This window comes from Muntiacus reevesi, chromosome 16 (genome assembly GCF_963930625.1).
Source record: "Muntiacus reevesi chromosome 16, mMunRee1.1, whole genome shotgun sequence".
Classification (NCBI taxonomy): domain Eukaryota; kingdom Metazoa; phylum Chordata; class Mammalia; order Artiodactyla; family Cervidae; genus Muntiacus; species Muntiacus reevesi.
The window spans coordinates 43,025,441-43,041,990 of record NC_089264.1 but is presented as its reverse complement, the minus strand read 5'-3'; the positions used below and the strand labels follow the sequence as shown (position 1 = coordinate 43,041,990).

The window sequence follows — 16,550 nt, the reverse complement described above, 5'->3', positions numbered from 1 at the left end:
GCATGTCTTTTGCATGCCCAAATTATTTGGATATTTTCATTCTCCCTTCTCCCCTCCCTTTCTTCCTCCCTTCCCCCCTCCCTCCCTTCTTATATTCCTTCCCTCCCTTTTAGGCATATGTTGAAACAATTAGACTAAAAGATGATGAAATACTCAAGGTACAGACCAAAGAAGATGGAGATGTTTTTATGTGGCTGAAGCACGAAGCTACTCGAGGCAATGCGGCAGCTCAGGTAACAATGTGGTCCACTGTCTCGGAAACTTCCTCAGCCCTGATGGACCAGGTTACGCTGTGATAACAAGATATCCCAAGCCTAGTGGCTTAACACAGCACCAGTGTATTGCTGTTCACACTACTGGGGGTGCTGGCAGGGGCTGTGCTCGCATAGTTCTCTAGGAGCCCAAGCTAACAGAGGCGTCACCAAAATGTGTTTCCAAAGCCATTGCCTCAGGGCCACCCTGTGACATATCGCAGCTGGCTCCTGACGCTTCTGCTCAGATGGGGCACTTCTCGCATTTCATCGGCCAGAGCAAGTCAGTTGATCATTCTTTTTAAATAATTTATTTGTTTATTTATTTCTGGTTTTGTTGGGTCTTTGTTGCTGCATGGGCTTTTCTGTAGTTGCCGAGAGTGAGGGCTACTCTCCAGTTGCAGTGTGCGTGCTTCTTATTGCCATGGCTTCTCTTGTTGCAGAGCTTGGGCTCTAAGGCACGCGGGCTTCAATAGTTATGGCGCAGGGGCTTTGTTACTTCATGGCATGTGGGATCTTACTGGCTCAGGGGTCGAACCTGTGTCTCAGATTCTTTACCACTGAGCCACCAGGGAAGCCCAGTTGGTCACTCATGACACTGAGTGTAGTCAGACCTGCACTCATTGGAGAGAGAGTCACAGGATTTATGATCAGTCCCCAAACTCCACCAGACATTCTAGTGCCTCAGATATATAGATATAATGATATGAATCATTTATGTAGGGCAGTTCTTCAGGGTCTTTGTTTACTGTTGGCCAATTAGCTGGTTTCTTTTTTCGTACTTGACCTACCCTAGGACCCTCCCCTGTGTGTGTGACTGTTTCCAAGACGAATTGAGGCCTATGGGCTGGCCTTGGCATCACATATTATGGGGTGGTGTTTCCTCCTTTTTATCCCCAAGGAGCTTTCTGCACATGTGCAGTGTCTTTCTTGCACCAAGAATGGGAAATATATGACCTCGTGATCCGTTACTCAAACAGGGTTTAGCCCCTCTCTTCCTGCCTTGTCTGTTATCTTAAGGTGTCCTCAGGAGACAAAGCCTGGCTATTTACCCTGTTTCTGTTGTTATTTCTGTTTCAATATGCAAGCAGGAGGCTGGTTGTAAATATCTAACCAGCAGCCCACCTACCTCCTGTCTCAGGAAATGCAAACAGGAGGCCCGTTGTAAATGCCTAGCCTGGAGCCCATCTATCTCCTGCCTCCTAGGGAGATGCCCTGACTGCCACAGAAGTGCACAGGCATGCATGCCTTACACTGGGCCCAGAAGACAGACAGTGACTCCCAAAGGAGAGGGCGTTTCAAGAGAGGAGACAGTATGGTTGTTGACCCATCAGCTCTGATATGGGTATAGTACATTCATTCACATACACGCACCCACATCCCCCCGACACACATCATTGTGTTAATAACTTGTATTTAACCCATTACCCCTTCAGGGCTCTGATCCCCAGTAGAAAGATAGCATGTGTCTACCTAAGTCTTGGTTCTCAATATAAAAACATTTTAAACTAGGTTTGCCTTACCCTCTTTTAAAGTCTCGTGTGTTAAGTATTAGGGCTTCCCAGGAGGCTCAGTGGGTAAAGAATCCTCCTGTGATGCAGGAGACACAGGTTCAATCCCTGGGTTGGGAAGATCCCCTGGAGGAGGGCATGGCAACCCACTCCAGTATTTTTGCCTGGAGAATCCCATGGACAGAGGAGCCTGGTGGACTACAGTCCATAGGGTCGCGAAGAGTTGGACACAACTGAGCCACTACCCGCGTGCACGCGCACATGTGCGCGCGCACACACACACGTATGTTAAGCATTTCACAGGAAAGTCATTGTTTTAAATTGCCACTGTCTTAAAGCAACGGTTGGCCCAGATGCTGTTCTGGGGCCAGCAAGGCGTGGCCAAGAACCCGGAAGCGGCTATCGAGTGGTATGCCAAGGGTGCCCTGGAGACTGAGGACCCCGCGTTAATATACGACTACGCCATTGTGTTATTCAAGGTAAGAATCACTCAATTTGTGCTGAGGTTGCAAAATTCCTATCAGATTTCCTGAGCAGTTTCATGTAGGCGTGCAGGCAACCAGGGAGCCTGTAACCCAAGAACCTTGGAATCTGCTTCTGTCAGGCTAGATGGAAAGGAGTATTTGCTGAAAAGGCAGAGTCAGAAGCAGTTCTCTGGTCTTGTTTTTAATCATTAGTCTTAGGTTTGGCACCTGGATTCTCTTGGCTTTTGCAAACACTGTGGCATTCTGGAGGAGACACTCTTATTTTACAGATTGGTACATGGCTGGCAGCCCCCAAAGGTGCTGCAAGTTCTCTTATCAGGCAGAGCTATTGTTGAATTACAGCTGAGATGAAGTGCATGTTTGGCTGGATCCCAACGGTCTCTCTGATCAAAACAAAGATCTTGGTTTTAAGCCAACAGGAGAGCAGGGGGAATGGATAAGACCATTAGCCCAGGAGACAGAAGATGGAGTTCAAATCCCTCCTCTGCAACCAGCAGCTGCATCCTTGGACTTATCTGACCTCATGGGACACTGGTAATGACCACAGGTTGAGTGAAAGAACCTAAAGAAGGGACTCCAAGAACTGCAAAATGCTTTACAGAGTAACAATAGTTTACTTCAATTGATGCAGTGCTTATAACCTGATGTACATTCAGTCTTCAAGACAACCTTGCAAAGGTAGCTACCATGGTATATGATGATCTCTGTTTCTGTGTGTGCTAAGAGAAGCTAAGAAAGGATTTATAACTTACCCAAGGGTTTCCCAGATGGTGCTAGTGGTAAAGAACCAGCCTGCCAATGCAGGAGACTTAAGAGACACGGGTTCAACCCCTGGATTGGGAAGATCTCCTGGAGAAGGGCATGGGAACCCACTCCAGTATTCTTGCCTAAGGAGCCCCATAGACAGAGGAGCCTGGCAGGCTACAGTCCGTGGGGTTGCAAAGAGTTGGACACTACTGAAGTAACATAGCATGCATGTACACGTACAAGGTTGTACAGCTGGTACGTTTCAGACCTGGGATTGGGATCCAGACAGTCTGGCTTCAGAGTCTGTGCTCTTCACTGCTGAACGCAGAGACATCAATTCACCCACCTTGGAAAGATAGAAAGCTGTTGGCTCTACTAAGGAAAACCTCGGTGGCTTTGTCCGGGCCCAAAGGAGGCAGCTGCCCACAGACAGCAAGTATCTTCAAACAAGGACGTGGACGCACATGGCCGGGCTCGTCTCCAGAACCACAGTTGTGGTCGCTCACAGATTAACAACCATGACGCTTGCTATGACTCTAGCCCTCCAAGCCTTAAAACCTATTGGTTGTTATGGTTTCCAAGTTTAGAGCCCAGACTTTTTCTTTGTAGTTGTTAAATCAACATAGAAGTGGTTCGACTCTTAGCCATATGCCAATGTATTTGTGTATTTATGTAATACATGCCCATTCAGGGCTGACAAAACGCCAGGCTCTGCACTAGATGGAGGGACATATGAATGCGTGAGCCACGTTTCTGACCTCTGGGGCCTCAGACACAGTCCTCTGGGGAAGACAGGACTGAGACAGGTACAGAGGAGAGACACAGGTCCACTGGAGATGGGGCTGGTCATTGCCTGGAGTGCGGAGAAGATAAAGGCATGACTCAGGCATTATTTCTGCCTACCAGGAGCTTGAAATCTAGAGGGAGAGCCAAAGATATAAATATATGGCATGGGAGGTGACAAAATGTTTCTTCAGGGTCTGGTTTCTGACAACTGAAAGTTTTTTTGGTTTTCCTACATTCTAAGTTATCTCTGAGTGGGAGGAAGAAAACCCATTATCAACATCTCGAGAAAGATTTTTACCTCTGGCCAAAGGTGTCTTTAAGTGTTTTCAGTGTAAAAAAAAAAAAAACCCATGCTAAAAATGAACCTTCCAAACAGGAAGAAGGGCAGTGTGCACATGGCTTATTGTTTTGTGTGGATATTTGGCTTACTGTATTCAAAAATGGTGCCACAATGATGGTTGTAGTTTTTCCAAGACGGTCGAGTCAATTCCACTTTATATCCACCTGAGGATGGAGCTTGGACTTTGACTGCAGCAACTGTCCTGCATGAATTCGTCCGGTCACTGATGAACAGTCACTAAGCATTTGCTGTACATCAGGACTTCGTATTTTTCTTTTTTTTGAAGGTATTTTTCTTTTAACAGCTTCCAGTGCTACTCAGACTTCTGCAGAGTATATAGTTTTTGTGCAAGAAATCATCCCACTTCTGATTACGTAATGACACTGGGAAATCCCTGGTCTAGAAATGAGAGTATCTTGAGGTCTGTTTGCAGATCTAACTAAGAGGCTTTGGGTTAGCCAGCCCCTGTGGGCCCCAGTTTTATTCCTTCCAAACAAAGAGGCTGGAGAAGATAAACTTTGAGTGCATCCAGAGTCTGACATTCTGTCATCCTGATTGTCCTGATGCTTTCTGCAAAGTACGAAAGGGTTGTCTCATTGCCCCGTCTAGTTACTGCAAATAGCCTTCACGTCCTTTTCTCTTTCCTCTTCTTCTAATTAAACGAAGTAATGGTCCACTTCTGAAAAATAATTTCATCTTGCATCCTGCTTCAGCTCATCGGTTTTTATTAAATAGGTAAGTTAAAGTTGAGTAGAAACTCAATGTATGTAATTTAACCTTTATTTGGACCCACCATTTTACTTTGGGTCCTGGAACTCTAAGGAAAGATTCTGCAGCATGTTGTTTTTATATTCTGTAAGGAGACTGTGAATCATTTTACTTTCTCAGCATGGAAATGACAATATACAGGAGAAAACACAGCATGGCAGTTATAAACCTGAGCTCTGGAGTCTGGGTTCAAATCCTGCCTCTGTTCCGCATTCACTGTGTGCTTCTGGGTTGGTTTCTCGGATGAGAGTAATAGCAGCGCCATGGCTAGGGTCAGAAGGATTAGATACGGCAGGAGAGCTCCTGGCCCAGGGTAATGAATGCAGGGATGTTTGCTAGTGCTGTCTTCATTACTTGAGCTGAGTATTTACATAGAGTTAATAGCTGTAGTCATTGCAAAGCCCTCTGACATTATATCACGTGTGACCCTGTCAAGTGCTGAGTCTGAGACCAGGAGGACTCCATCGGGTGTGGGGGTCAAAGACAGGCTCTAAGTGAGCTTGGAAGCATCAGGGTTTTCATCCAGCTCCTCTCACCTGCCATCTTCATGGTCAGAGCCATGTCGAGAGAGCCCTCAGCGACTCTTCCTGTCCCGCCCTTGGGCCCACCGTTTTCCCACGCAGTCCTGCAGACACCCCAGAGTGGTCCCATGAAGTTCTGCTCTTATGACAAGAACCCCAAAGCCATTTCTCTCGCGATCCACAAACTGCATCTGCTGGAAAAACTTGATTTTGCTGGAGGAAGCTTGTTGGTTGTCAGTGTCTGAAGGAACTGATTCTAGGAACTGATTCTAAGGGATCCGATCTCTTTCACCGCTGACCTCCCAGCTGTTTCTGAAGCCACAGAGATCCACCTTGGGGACTCCCATGTGGAACTGGGATAACCGAGTTGTCCCAGCCTGAGAAGTCTTGACTGTCCGACACACATCAAGTGCTTTATCTGACTCACATGTTAGGTAATCTCCAGAAAAACACAACCAGAATGACCAAACTCATTTAACCTTATTCATGGCTTCTCCCAACCGCACCAGTGGATTGACGAGAGTGTGATTCACTTGATGATCAAATGGGGAATTTTGTATGATGCTAAACAGGAAGGGGGAGGTTTGTTGTCACTGTTCTGCAAATATACTCAAAATGATGATGATGATGTAATAGCTCTGCATATGGAAATCTTCAAGATTAGGTTTTTCTTTGGGAAGGCCTGGGCTTTAAGGATCTTCTGTTGAACACTGGCAAATCAGTGTGATGGTTTTGTGTGCATTCTGTGTTTATTTATTTTTTTTTATCATTGCTGTTTTTTGTTGTTTAGGGTCAAGGAGTGAAAAAGAACAGACGGCTTGCCTTAGAGCTGATGAAGAAAGCAGCTTCCAAGGTAACACTTGTGCATATTGTCAGAGGGAAGCCTTTGCCTACACACACCCACCCATGTGTTCACAAGTCTAGGAGAGTGAATGGCTAGCCTTCCGAGGAAGATAGAAATGCAGTGGGGAGGGAGAGGTCGCTAGCATTACAGCGATTAGTCATTTTTGAGCTACAACACATACACAGAAACCTGCACAATGGGGATGGCAAACTTCAAAAGGCGAACTCACTTTCCAGTCAATAGAATTCAGACCGATGCTTGAAGGCTAAAATTATAATCAAGGGCTGCCCTAATAACAAGCAGCAGCAGGGGCTCCTTGAAACTGAATGGATATAAATGCCAATGAATTAGGAAAACCAAAAGCCTGATTCCTCTGAATCTTGAATCCTCTTGGTTAACCCTGTCATGCCCAGTGCTCATTTCCTTCTTTGTGCTTTAATAAAAGGACTGTTTATCAAGTTTATTGCTGGGTTTAGAAATTATTTTCTTTTTGTCACTATTTATTCTTCAAAGTAACCTTCAAGCCAACGAATTTCAGTATTGCAGTGCAGAATGGAGGTTGTAATATTGCGTGTGAGGGGATACACCCACACACATACACACAAGCAGGGATGCACAACATATTCCTATGTGCAAACACACCCCTGCAATGCATGCACACTCATATGCACACTCACATATGCATGCATACATATTTGTAAATAAATGGATTGGTAGAAACCACTGTAACTCTACAACCTAGACAGAGTCCTTTATAGCCCTTCAGGCTCTTGAATGTACCTTCATCCCAAGACTGCTAATATTTATCCTAACTAGAAAGATTGCTAAAGTAACCATGCCGGTTTTCCTTCCTCGCACACTTTTTTTAGGAAGCTTAGAGAGTCTGTTTTTCCTGTAGACTAGGAAGTTGGAGCATGTAGTCAGAGAATCAAGAGGCTTTTTCTCCACCTGTGTGGTCTCAAGAGAGCACGTCACCCAGGAGACAGAATGGGCTGAAACACACGCCAGCTCCCAACCCTGACACAGACTATAGTGCAGAAATAGAAAAGCTGCTTAATGTTGGTCATTGAGGGCATAGTACTAGAGCACCCTAAAGAGGGACTTCCTGGCAGGTGTGAAATTTGCATCTCTTTAGCATGCTAGTGGTGAATTGTCGTCTAAGGTGCTTTATTCGGAGCGTGCTTTTAGCAGAGCTGAGATGAATATTAGAGGAAATGCAGTTTTATAGCCTGGAGTACTCGCATTCTTAAGAGTGTTACGTGATTCTCACTCATTCATTTGGCAGGGAGTTATTAAGCCCTTACTCTTTGTCAGGCACCATGAGCACAGAGTTTGATGTCTGGAATTAGCTAAAAAGTCACTTGAAGGTAAATCTGCAGATACAGCTGGAAATGTCCGGAATAAGGTGTGAGCATGAAGAAATAAAACAAGATTTCTTGTGGGGCTCCCGACCTGGGTCCCAATACAATTTCTAAAGAAATTTCTGCTGATGTTTTGAGTGATGACAGATACCTTTGAATAAACCTATGCATATGGAGGTGAGCAGTACAGAAACCATTTTGATGTAAATTCCATAGGCTTATTCCAAAGCTGGTTCTTGCCACTTTATAATATGGCATGGTCTGTCACTTCACGGAAATACATTCATCCTGCAACTTCTCAGGAGGCTGCCTTGCATCTGGTACCACCTGAGGCTCAGGAAGAATGTTTCTATGACTGATCCACAGCACTGATACTGTGCCAAGTGTCAGCTATCTTGAGGGCCTGTGGCTCTGAACACTACTCTCCATGTAGGATTTGGATTCTGTTTTGGGTGTCATTGGCATTCAAGGGATGGCTCTCATCCCTTGGTTCATTTCTCAAGTATTTATTGAGCACTTACTGTATGCAAGTACTATCACAGGTGCTTGGAATACAAAATAAAGATCCTTGCCTTCATAGAGCATCTATTCTAATGGCCTTTGGCAGTTTCTTTCTCCTGGTCTTCCTGGCACCTGGAGCCCAATGTAAAAACTAAAAGGGTTTCAGGAGCCCTCGCAGACGAAAAGGCTGCAGGCTGGGATCTTGGCATCCATAGTTGAGGGACACCTGTTCTTCACTTCTCAAAAGGGGAGGGGAAAGAGATTTTGTTCCACACTTGGACTCTTAACCTGTCTCACAGATGCAAGGGCACTCACCCTTTGCCTCTCTAATCCTTTTCTCACCTGCTTGACCATGGTCTTGTTGATCTGGCAGGAAAGCAGGAATGAGAGGTCCGAATGTCCAGGTTTGCACACTCACACCCCCGCAGGGTTCCTAAGCCTTCGACAGCCAGGCTGGAGGCTACCGTATAGAAGCAGGTGGGAGCACCTGGAGAGGGCGGAAGTGCGCCCCTGAGAGCATGAATCAGCGAGAACAAGGAGACTTGACCCTAGATCACAAGAACCAGCCCTTCTGTGGTCCAATCCCAGGTATAGACACAGCTCTGAAGGCACCTCCCTTCTCCGCCCCCTCCCCTCTGCCTCAGGCCCAGCCACACTCCACCTGTCTGCTAAGCAGACCCATAGCCCCTGAGCCTTACACGTAGACCATTGCGGCTTCTTCGCTCAGATGATGTGTTGGTATCCAGTGCAGAGTAATCAACAGACGGCTGGCAGGTCACCTAGAAATCAGCCCAGCCAGGGCAGGTTCCGGCCTCCTGTCGCAGTTGAGTGCTTGTGAATTTCAAGGGCATTGCTGATACTCGGGGCAACACAAGGCCTCCTGTAGACAAGGGCATTGCTAAACAGTCCACGGGGGCCGAGTGATGACTCGAGGCCAGCATCATGGCCGAGGTGGAAGGCAGAAATCCCGACAGCAGGCTGGTGAAGTCCTCCTGGGAAGACTTTGAGGTGGCCTCATGTTTTCTAGCACTTAGCATTTCTTTAATGCCATCTGGCCCCAAAAAGAGACAGGAAAGGTTTTTCTCAGACTCTGGCAGAATGCTTTCACAACAACTGATTCTCTTTGGAGAAATTTTCATTAAAAAAAAAAAAAGTCTTTTCTTTCTTGTTGTTCTAAAATTCAGGGGTTGCATCAGGCAGTCAACGGCCTGGGATGGTATTATCACAAATTCAAGAAAAATTATGCCAAAGCGGCTAAGTACTGGTTAAAAGCGGAAGAAATGGGGAACCCAGATGCCTCATACAATCTTGGAGTCCTGTACTTGGATGGCATTTTCCCAGGAGTTCCTGGAAGGAATCAGGTGAGCCTTGTCGCCAGCTGGTCAGACACTTGGTCAGGAAGCAAGTGTACTGTGTGCCCGGCCCAGTACAGACACCACCCGAGATACAGATCATGAGCTTAGGGAACACAAGAGCCCCGTTAAGAAGACAAGAGAGTGCAGAGCAAAAACCGGCATTAGCCAAAGGCCAAGTGTGTTCTGATCGCTGTGACCCAAGCAGTTCTGGAAAGGGGAAATGGGGATAGCCAAAGCAGTCAGGAAGGCTTCATGTAGGAGGAGGCTTGCGCTGGGGAGAGGAGTGAGAGATGAGGCGAGACGAGAATAAGAGAGATGGCGCAGAGATTGATCGGTGATCTTACTGGAAGCAAAGAGGGCTGTGTCCAAAAAGGATTGCCAGGTATGAGATCGGATTTAATAACAGTAATGTAAATAGTAGTGACAGTCTTCAGTGTTTGCTGAACACTTCCTCTGGGCCATATACTCTTAGATACTTTCTGCATGCCATCCCATATCATCCTAACTATACTCTTGGAATGCAAATGTTACTACATCCATTTAACAGAATAAGCGACCAAGGCTCTGAAAGGTTTCATAACTTGCTCAGACGTCAGACACTTAAGTGGAATCCGACCTGGTTCCCGTGTGAAATGGAAGCTCCTTGTTATTGATAATAATGTTAATGGTGGTAATAACAATCTGAACACCATTACAGTCAACGAATTAACTGAACACCCACCCTCTGCCAGGAACTCTTCCGGGCAGTGGTGGATATAGCAGCAGACAGAACAGTCTCTGCTTTGGGGAAGCTTATATTCCAGTGGGACAGAAAGATGATGAGCAAAGATAGAGCATGAGGGAAAGTGAAGGGAAGTGATATGGGGAGAAATAAAGTCGGATGAGGAGGACCCAGAAGGTAGAGACTAGGGGATGATATTTTATAAGCGAGATCAGAGAAGGTCTTTCTGATAATGTGACCTTGTACAGACTCCTAAAGGAGTCTTGTGAATATCTGGGAGGACATTCCAGAAAGAGGGAAGAACATTCCAGAAAGAGGGATCAGCAGGAGAACAACAGGGAGATGAAACTGGCGGGAGCTGAGAGCAAAAGAGGTGGCAGAAGCGATAAGGTCAAGGAGGCAGGTGCCCAGGCAGCTAGCTGCTCTGAGCAAGATGGGACAGCTCTGAACGGGGCAGGGATATGCTGTGTTGGAAAAGGCCCCTCCAGGGTCCGGATGGAGATGGGCTTGAGGAAGAGAAGCGCGAGAGCAGGGGGTTGATGCAACAAGGACCTACTGTAGAACACTCGGGACTCTGTACTCCGTGTTGTTACGTGGCCCGGATGGGAGGGGAGTTGGGAGGAGAAGGGAAACATGCATATGTGTGACTGAATCCCTTTGCCGTCCACCTGAGACTATCACAACAGTTAATCGGCTATCCTCCATACAACATTAAAAGTTTAGGAAAGAAGGAGCAGGGGATTAATGCATTGAATCCAAATGAGAATGGATGGGCAGTGTCAGAAAGAGGGCTGAGATGTGACTAGATTCTGGATCTGTTTTGAAGGTCAAGAGGACAGAATTTGATGGTGATTGGATGTGAGGTGTGAAGCGGGGAGAGGAGTCAGGCTGACTCCAGAGGGTTTGGCATTTATTGAGATGGGAAGAAAGGTAGTATTCAGACAGATGCGCAAGCCGTAGCAGCAGATTTGGGGGTGGGAAATGAGAGAATTATTTTTGGTAAAACATCATACCAAGTCTCAAATATCCATTATCTTATTTAATCTTCATGACAAATTTTCGTGATAGCTACTATCAGAAGCCACATGTTTCCTCTGTAGAAACTGACATGTAGAAACTTCGTTGGAAAGTTTAACTGACATGCTCATAGTCACGCAGTTAGTAAGGAGCAGAGCTGGGATTTGAACCCAGGCCTGTTTGACTCCAAGTTCAGTTCAGTTCAGTCGCTCAGTCGTGTCCGACTCTTTGCGACCCCACGGACTGCAGCACACCGGGCTTCCCTGTCCATCACCAACTCCTAGAACTTACTCAAACTCATTCCTTCGAGTTGGTGATGCCATCCAACCATCTCGTGGCATCATCGACTCCAAAGCCTTCGCTTAAAAATGGCAGTTAACTGCCTGGGGAAAAATAATGATAATCAGGGACGCATCTACCCATTTAAGCATTTGTTTTCACTTTTCCCTCAACCTCTCTTTGACTACACAGGAGGCTGTGTATTTTTATGCATTGCAAATGTCTGTTAGCCCTCCCACACATCTGCTAGAATGGATTTTTTCATTGTCGTATTCTAATTTTCACTTTCCTACTGGAACTGCAGTTTTTGCATCTGAGTTTGAAAAAAGGTATTAAGTGAGGTTAGGAAAGCAAATGCCTGAAGTTTCACCAGGTGTGACCTCTGCTGCGGTCTTCTGTCTGGCTGACAGGGGGTTTATGTGAGGATACCTGGTGATAATGACATTCGTAATGTTATTTATTGGGTAAACTTAACAGAATAGCTGCAGTCAAGGTTATCCTGTCGAGAAGCTTCTGTGATTGTCTTCCTGGAACTTGACTTGGTTTCTTAAAGATATCAGACGTTATAAGACTATGATTAAGTCACGTGTTACGTACCCCACGACCTTAGCTCTAATGAAGCCTGCTCAGGAGGACGTCTCACTAATGGCACTGACGTTTGCTCATCTCTTTCCAGACATTAGCTGCTGAATATTTCCATAAGGCTGCACAAGGCGGACACATGGAAGGAACTTTGTGGTGTTCTCTGTACTATGTCACGGGCAACCTGGAGACGTTCCCACGAGATCCCGAGAAGGCTGTTGTGTAAGAACCTATCAGATGCTGCTTGTCAAGGGGAAGCTGTGTACTGTGTTCACCACGTCTGAGAAAATAGAGTTCTTTTTTCTTTTTTTTCATTTTTAAAATGTAACTTTTATCAGTTACATACGCACAAAAAGAGTCAAATTATTTGAGGAGGCAGAAATTTAAAAAGAATAATAATTTGACAAGAAAAATAGGAAGTCTCTATCCCCCTCTCACATACCATTTCCTGCTGCCTAGAATAAATCACTTCTCCTGTTTTATTAATAATTATTTCTCTTTTTATTTGCCTCTATGTGTGAATAACATGCTTAAGCCACTATTTCTTATTATACTCACTACAGACTTTGTCTAATGATGTGTCACTGGGAAAAGACAAATTTATATATAGTTCTTTCACTCTGCCACTTCTAACTGCCCTGCATGGTCACACTTCCTACCTTCTCCCATCTTCCCCATGAGTACATCATCATTTTGCTTGGATTGGTATCAGGGTTCATATTATTGGATTTGCCAAAGATGTTCTTTTGGCCAACCCACTATTTTTACCATTTAATGCTGCTCATAGCTGGCCATGTAGTGTGCTCTTTCTACTCTTTCTTGCATAACTTTTTGTTTTCTATGGAATACTACTAATAATTATTATTTATTGCTTATTTGCTTATCTCTCTGTGTACTTTTCATTTCCTATGTACTTGATATTCACATTCTCCTTGTGTTGTTTAAATCTCCTCTCAGTATGTCTACACCTATCAGGTAACTCTGTTCTTTTAATCTTGGCAACATCTCTTCTCTTTGTTCAGGGAGAGCTGTCTTCCTGCTCTTGACTTGTTAGAATTCCTGATTAACGTTATCTTTTTCTATATTGGTAGATTCTTTTCATTAAGCACTTTTCACATCTTTGTTTCAAAAAATGACAACTCTTAAGCATTCATTATAAAGGGCACTGAACTCAAGTGCTCCCAAAGTATATCTCTCTTTCCCTTCTTAACATTCAGTTCCAACATGTGGCTCCATAACAATTCTAACAAGCAAAATATTCCCCAAGTGAGATGTATTGAAATCACATGAAGTAAAAAGAAATTATTTAATTTGCCACAGTTTGGATATTTTCTCCTCTGTTTCCTTTATAGATGGGCAAAGCACATAGCTGAGAAAAATGGCTACTTGGGTCATGTCATTCGCAAAGGCCTCAATGCCTACCTGGAGGGCTCGTGGTAAGTTCGTCTGAACTTTCTCAGTCCTCACGTTTCAATCTGTCAGTGTATTCTTAGGAGATGGAGTCTTAAAATGCAACTGAAAAAGCAATTTGCAGGGAAATCACAGTCTCCTGGTAATGATATTCAGAGTATCACCGACTGATTGGCTGTTGATTAGAAAACATAGCATTTCCATGTTTAATTATACGCAAAAATTAGTTCTCTAGGGGGAGCGTCCACAGTCATCAAGTTGAGAGACACATGAATGCGTTGACTTTTCTTCCCTTCGGCTCGTTCTACTTGGTTTCAGAGTCTGGAGACGACATAGGGGATCCCTGCTGACCCTCTGCCTCTCACTGGCACGTCACAGGAAGTCCAGGATTTCTATCTTATTCGTGGGAGGAGCGAAAGCAGTGTGTTTAGGGCTTAGACTGCATTTTCCCTAGGATTGCTGGAAGTCACTCAGCAGACCTCAAGTATCACAGCCAAATAGACTCCCCCTCTCTAAGTATCTTCTGATGGAGTTAGCAAATCTCACCCTGTATGAAGAAATGGGGTGGAACCCCACACATGAGGACCAATAAATACCCCATTTCCAGTTACTTGATTTTACAAATATAAGGGCACTTCTCTCCAAGATCTACCTGAGTCCATCTCTCTGTTCTCTGTTTTCAGGCCTCATGGTCCATCTTACTTTTCTCTGGGCTCCATTTGTGTGTTTGTTTATTGCCTAAATGATCTGGATATTTCCTTAATAACTAAAAGGCAAATGCAAATCAGCACACATTCTATTGGTCCACCACCTCAAAGACATTAGAGCAGCCCTATCATTGATTGTGCTCTGATCTGAACTTTAATTAAAAATTAAAATATAGGTCCCAAAGAAGGCCATTTCCTTCTTTGGTTCATGGATGCCCAGGTAATCCACAGATAGCATCTCAGTGAATGAGAATCTCGAATTAGAAAATGCAGGCGAAATGGGCCACATGAAAAAAAGCACTGAATAAAACTGTGTATTAGTATCATCTTGTAAAAGTTTATCATCTGTGGCTTCACTTTGCATAATGAGAAAGAAATTTTTTTAATGAAATGATCTTTTCCCAATTGATACACCTTACTATTTGTGTGCTGTTTATCTTTTTTTCCCAAGTAAACTTCAATTTATAGAACTTTCCAGTTTGACCTTAGCTCATTTCTGCTTCTCATCCTCCCCATTTCCCATCCTTTGCTCCTGACAACTTCTTAGGGAAACTAAGCATTCAAATATCAAAATGTTTCTATGTGGGGTTTTCCCAAAGGAAGAGCACATATGTAAACACCCCCAGCACACACACACACACACACACACACACACACACACACACACACACACACACACCCCCCAAGATGTCTCACACTTTTTCCCATAAAGAGGGTATCTGCTAATAGCTTAGCTTCTTGCTGACTTTTGAATTTAACATCACAAAGCACTTCAGGGAGCACATTTAAAAATTTTCTGTGAAGGTCAAGAGGGATTAAGCTGTAGTGGCCTGCTTTCCTTCTTAGAATATTCAGCCGCGTTACATGATTGATTTGGGGGCAGTGGCGGGGGGGGTGGATTAAGTGTGCTCTCCACGGTTAGTCAGTTTGGGTTCAGTTCAGCAGATTTTCCTGAGTACATTTAAATGCAGGGTGCCATAGCTGCAGGGGATGTCACAGGTAAGACTGGGGGCAGTTCACTGCCTCATCTCTTCCTGGTGCTAAACTGCCTGCAGTTTCTCAGGTGGCCCATATTCTCTCTGACCTCTGGGCCTTTGCACTTGCTGTTCCCTCTGCCCAGAAGTCCTGCCTAACCCCTTAGTCCCATTGTCCTTGCGTGGGTCATCATGGCTCTTTACTTGTTGATTGCCCTGTGATGTGTATCCCAGTGCCTAGCACCTAATGGCTTCTAGGAAGTACTCAATAACTACTGAGAGAATGATTTAAGACAAATAGAACAACCATCGCTGAAGAGCCATGAGCAGTATATGAAGAGCATCAGGGATTCGGAGGAAGAAAAGATGCAGCCTGGTTGGGGTACTTAGTTCAGCCTTTATAAAGGAAGAAACACTACATGGCCTCGAGGGATGGGTGGAATTTCCACCTGGTCATAGGACTTCTATGGGCTTCCCTGGTGGCTCAGATGGTAACGAATCTGCCTGCAATGCGGGAGACCTGGATTCGATTCCTGGGTGGGAAGATCCCCTGGAGAAGGGAATGGCAACCCAGTCCAGTATTGCCTGGAGATTTCTGTGGACAGAGGAGCCTGGTGGATTACAGTCCTTGGGGTAGCAAAGAGTTGGACATGACTGAGCGACTAACACTTTTATAGTAATGAACAGGATCACAGAAAGCAAAGAAACAGGAAAATTCTGGGTGTGTCTAGAAATTTTTAAGCCACCCAGTTTACCTTGAGGGTAAAATTCGTAAAAGGAAGTGGTATATGACTAGACCAAAGAGGTGCTGTGTTATGGGATTTTGAATAGCAGTTATATAGTTTTTATTTAGTTTGTCAAGTAGTGGGGAGCCAATAAGGGTTTGGGGAGAGGGTAGTGATGTGACAGAGGTAGGTTCTGAGATGCTTAAACAAATAGCTGCAAACTAGGGTGAAGAGAAGGGAGAGCCTGAATGGGGGAGTTAGTTCAGAATCCAGGTTAAAGGAGCTGAGCTTTTGAGCTGGAGCTGCGGCCTGAGCCAGGTAACTTGTTTCCACTTCTTTTATCACTCAATAATTGTTGCATACCAATAATGTGTAATATGTTTGTAAGTTCCAAAGTGAAAGTCACTCAGTCGTGTCCGACTCTTTGCTACCCCATGGTCTATACAGTCCATGGAATTCTCTAGGCCAGAATAGTGGAGTGGGTAGCCTTTCCCTTCTCCAGGGGATCTTCCCAACACAGGGATCAAACCCAGGTCTCCCGCATTGCAGGCAGATTCTTTACCAGATGAGCCACAATGGAAGTCCAAGTTCTAAATCATAACAATAAAATGAACGCCTGTAACGCTACTTCCTGTTTAAGAAAATAGACCATTGAAACCCCCTGC

The 16,550-nt window shown here is 44.9% G+C and overlaps 1 protein-coding gene across 2 annotated transcripts in view; it reads left to right on the top strand.

The window, feature by feature from the left end:
• Nucleotides 1–16,550, top strand: part of SEL1L3 (SEL1L family member 3) — a 108,122-nt gene that overhangs the window by 70,521 nt on the left and 21,051 nt on the right. For both annotated transcript variants that reach the window (XM_065907211.1, XM_065907210.1), the window contains 6 exons: nucleotides 114–233; nucleotides 2,101–2,241; nucleotides 6,200–6,262; nucleotides 9,300–9,476; nucleotides 12,164–12,291; nucleotides 13,422–13,505. In XM_065907211.1, the coding sequence (XP_065763283.1) occupies nucleotides 114–233; nucleotides 2,101–2,241; nucleotides 6,200–6,262; nucleotides 9,300–9,476; nucleotides 12,164–12,291; nucleotides 13,422–13,505 (713 nt within the window). The remainder of the gene's footprint in view (nucleotides 1–113; nucleotides 234–2,100; nucleotides 2,242–6,199; nucleotides 6,263–9,299; nucleotides 9,477–12,163; nucleotides 12,292–13,421; nucleotides 13,506–16,550) is intronic.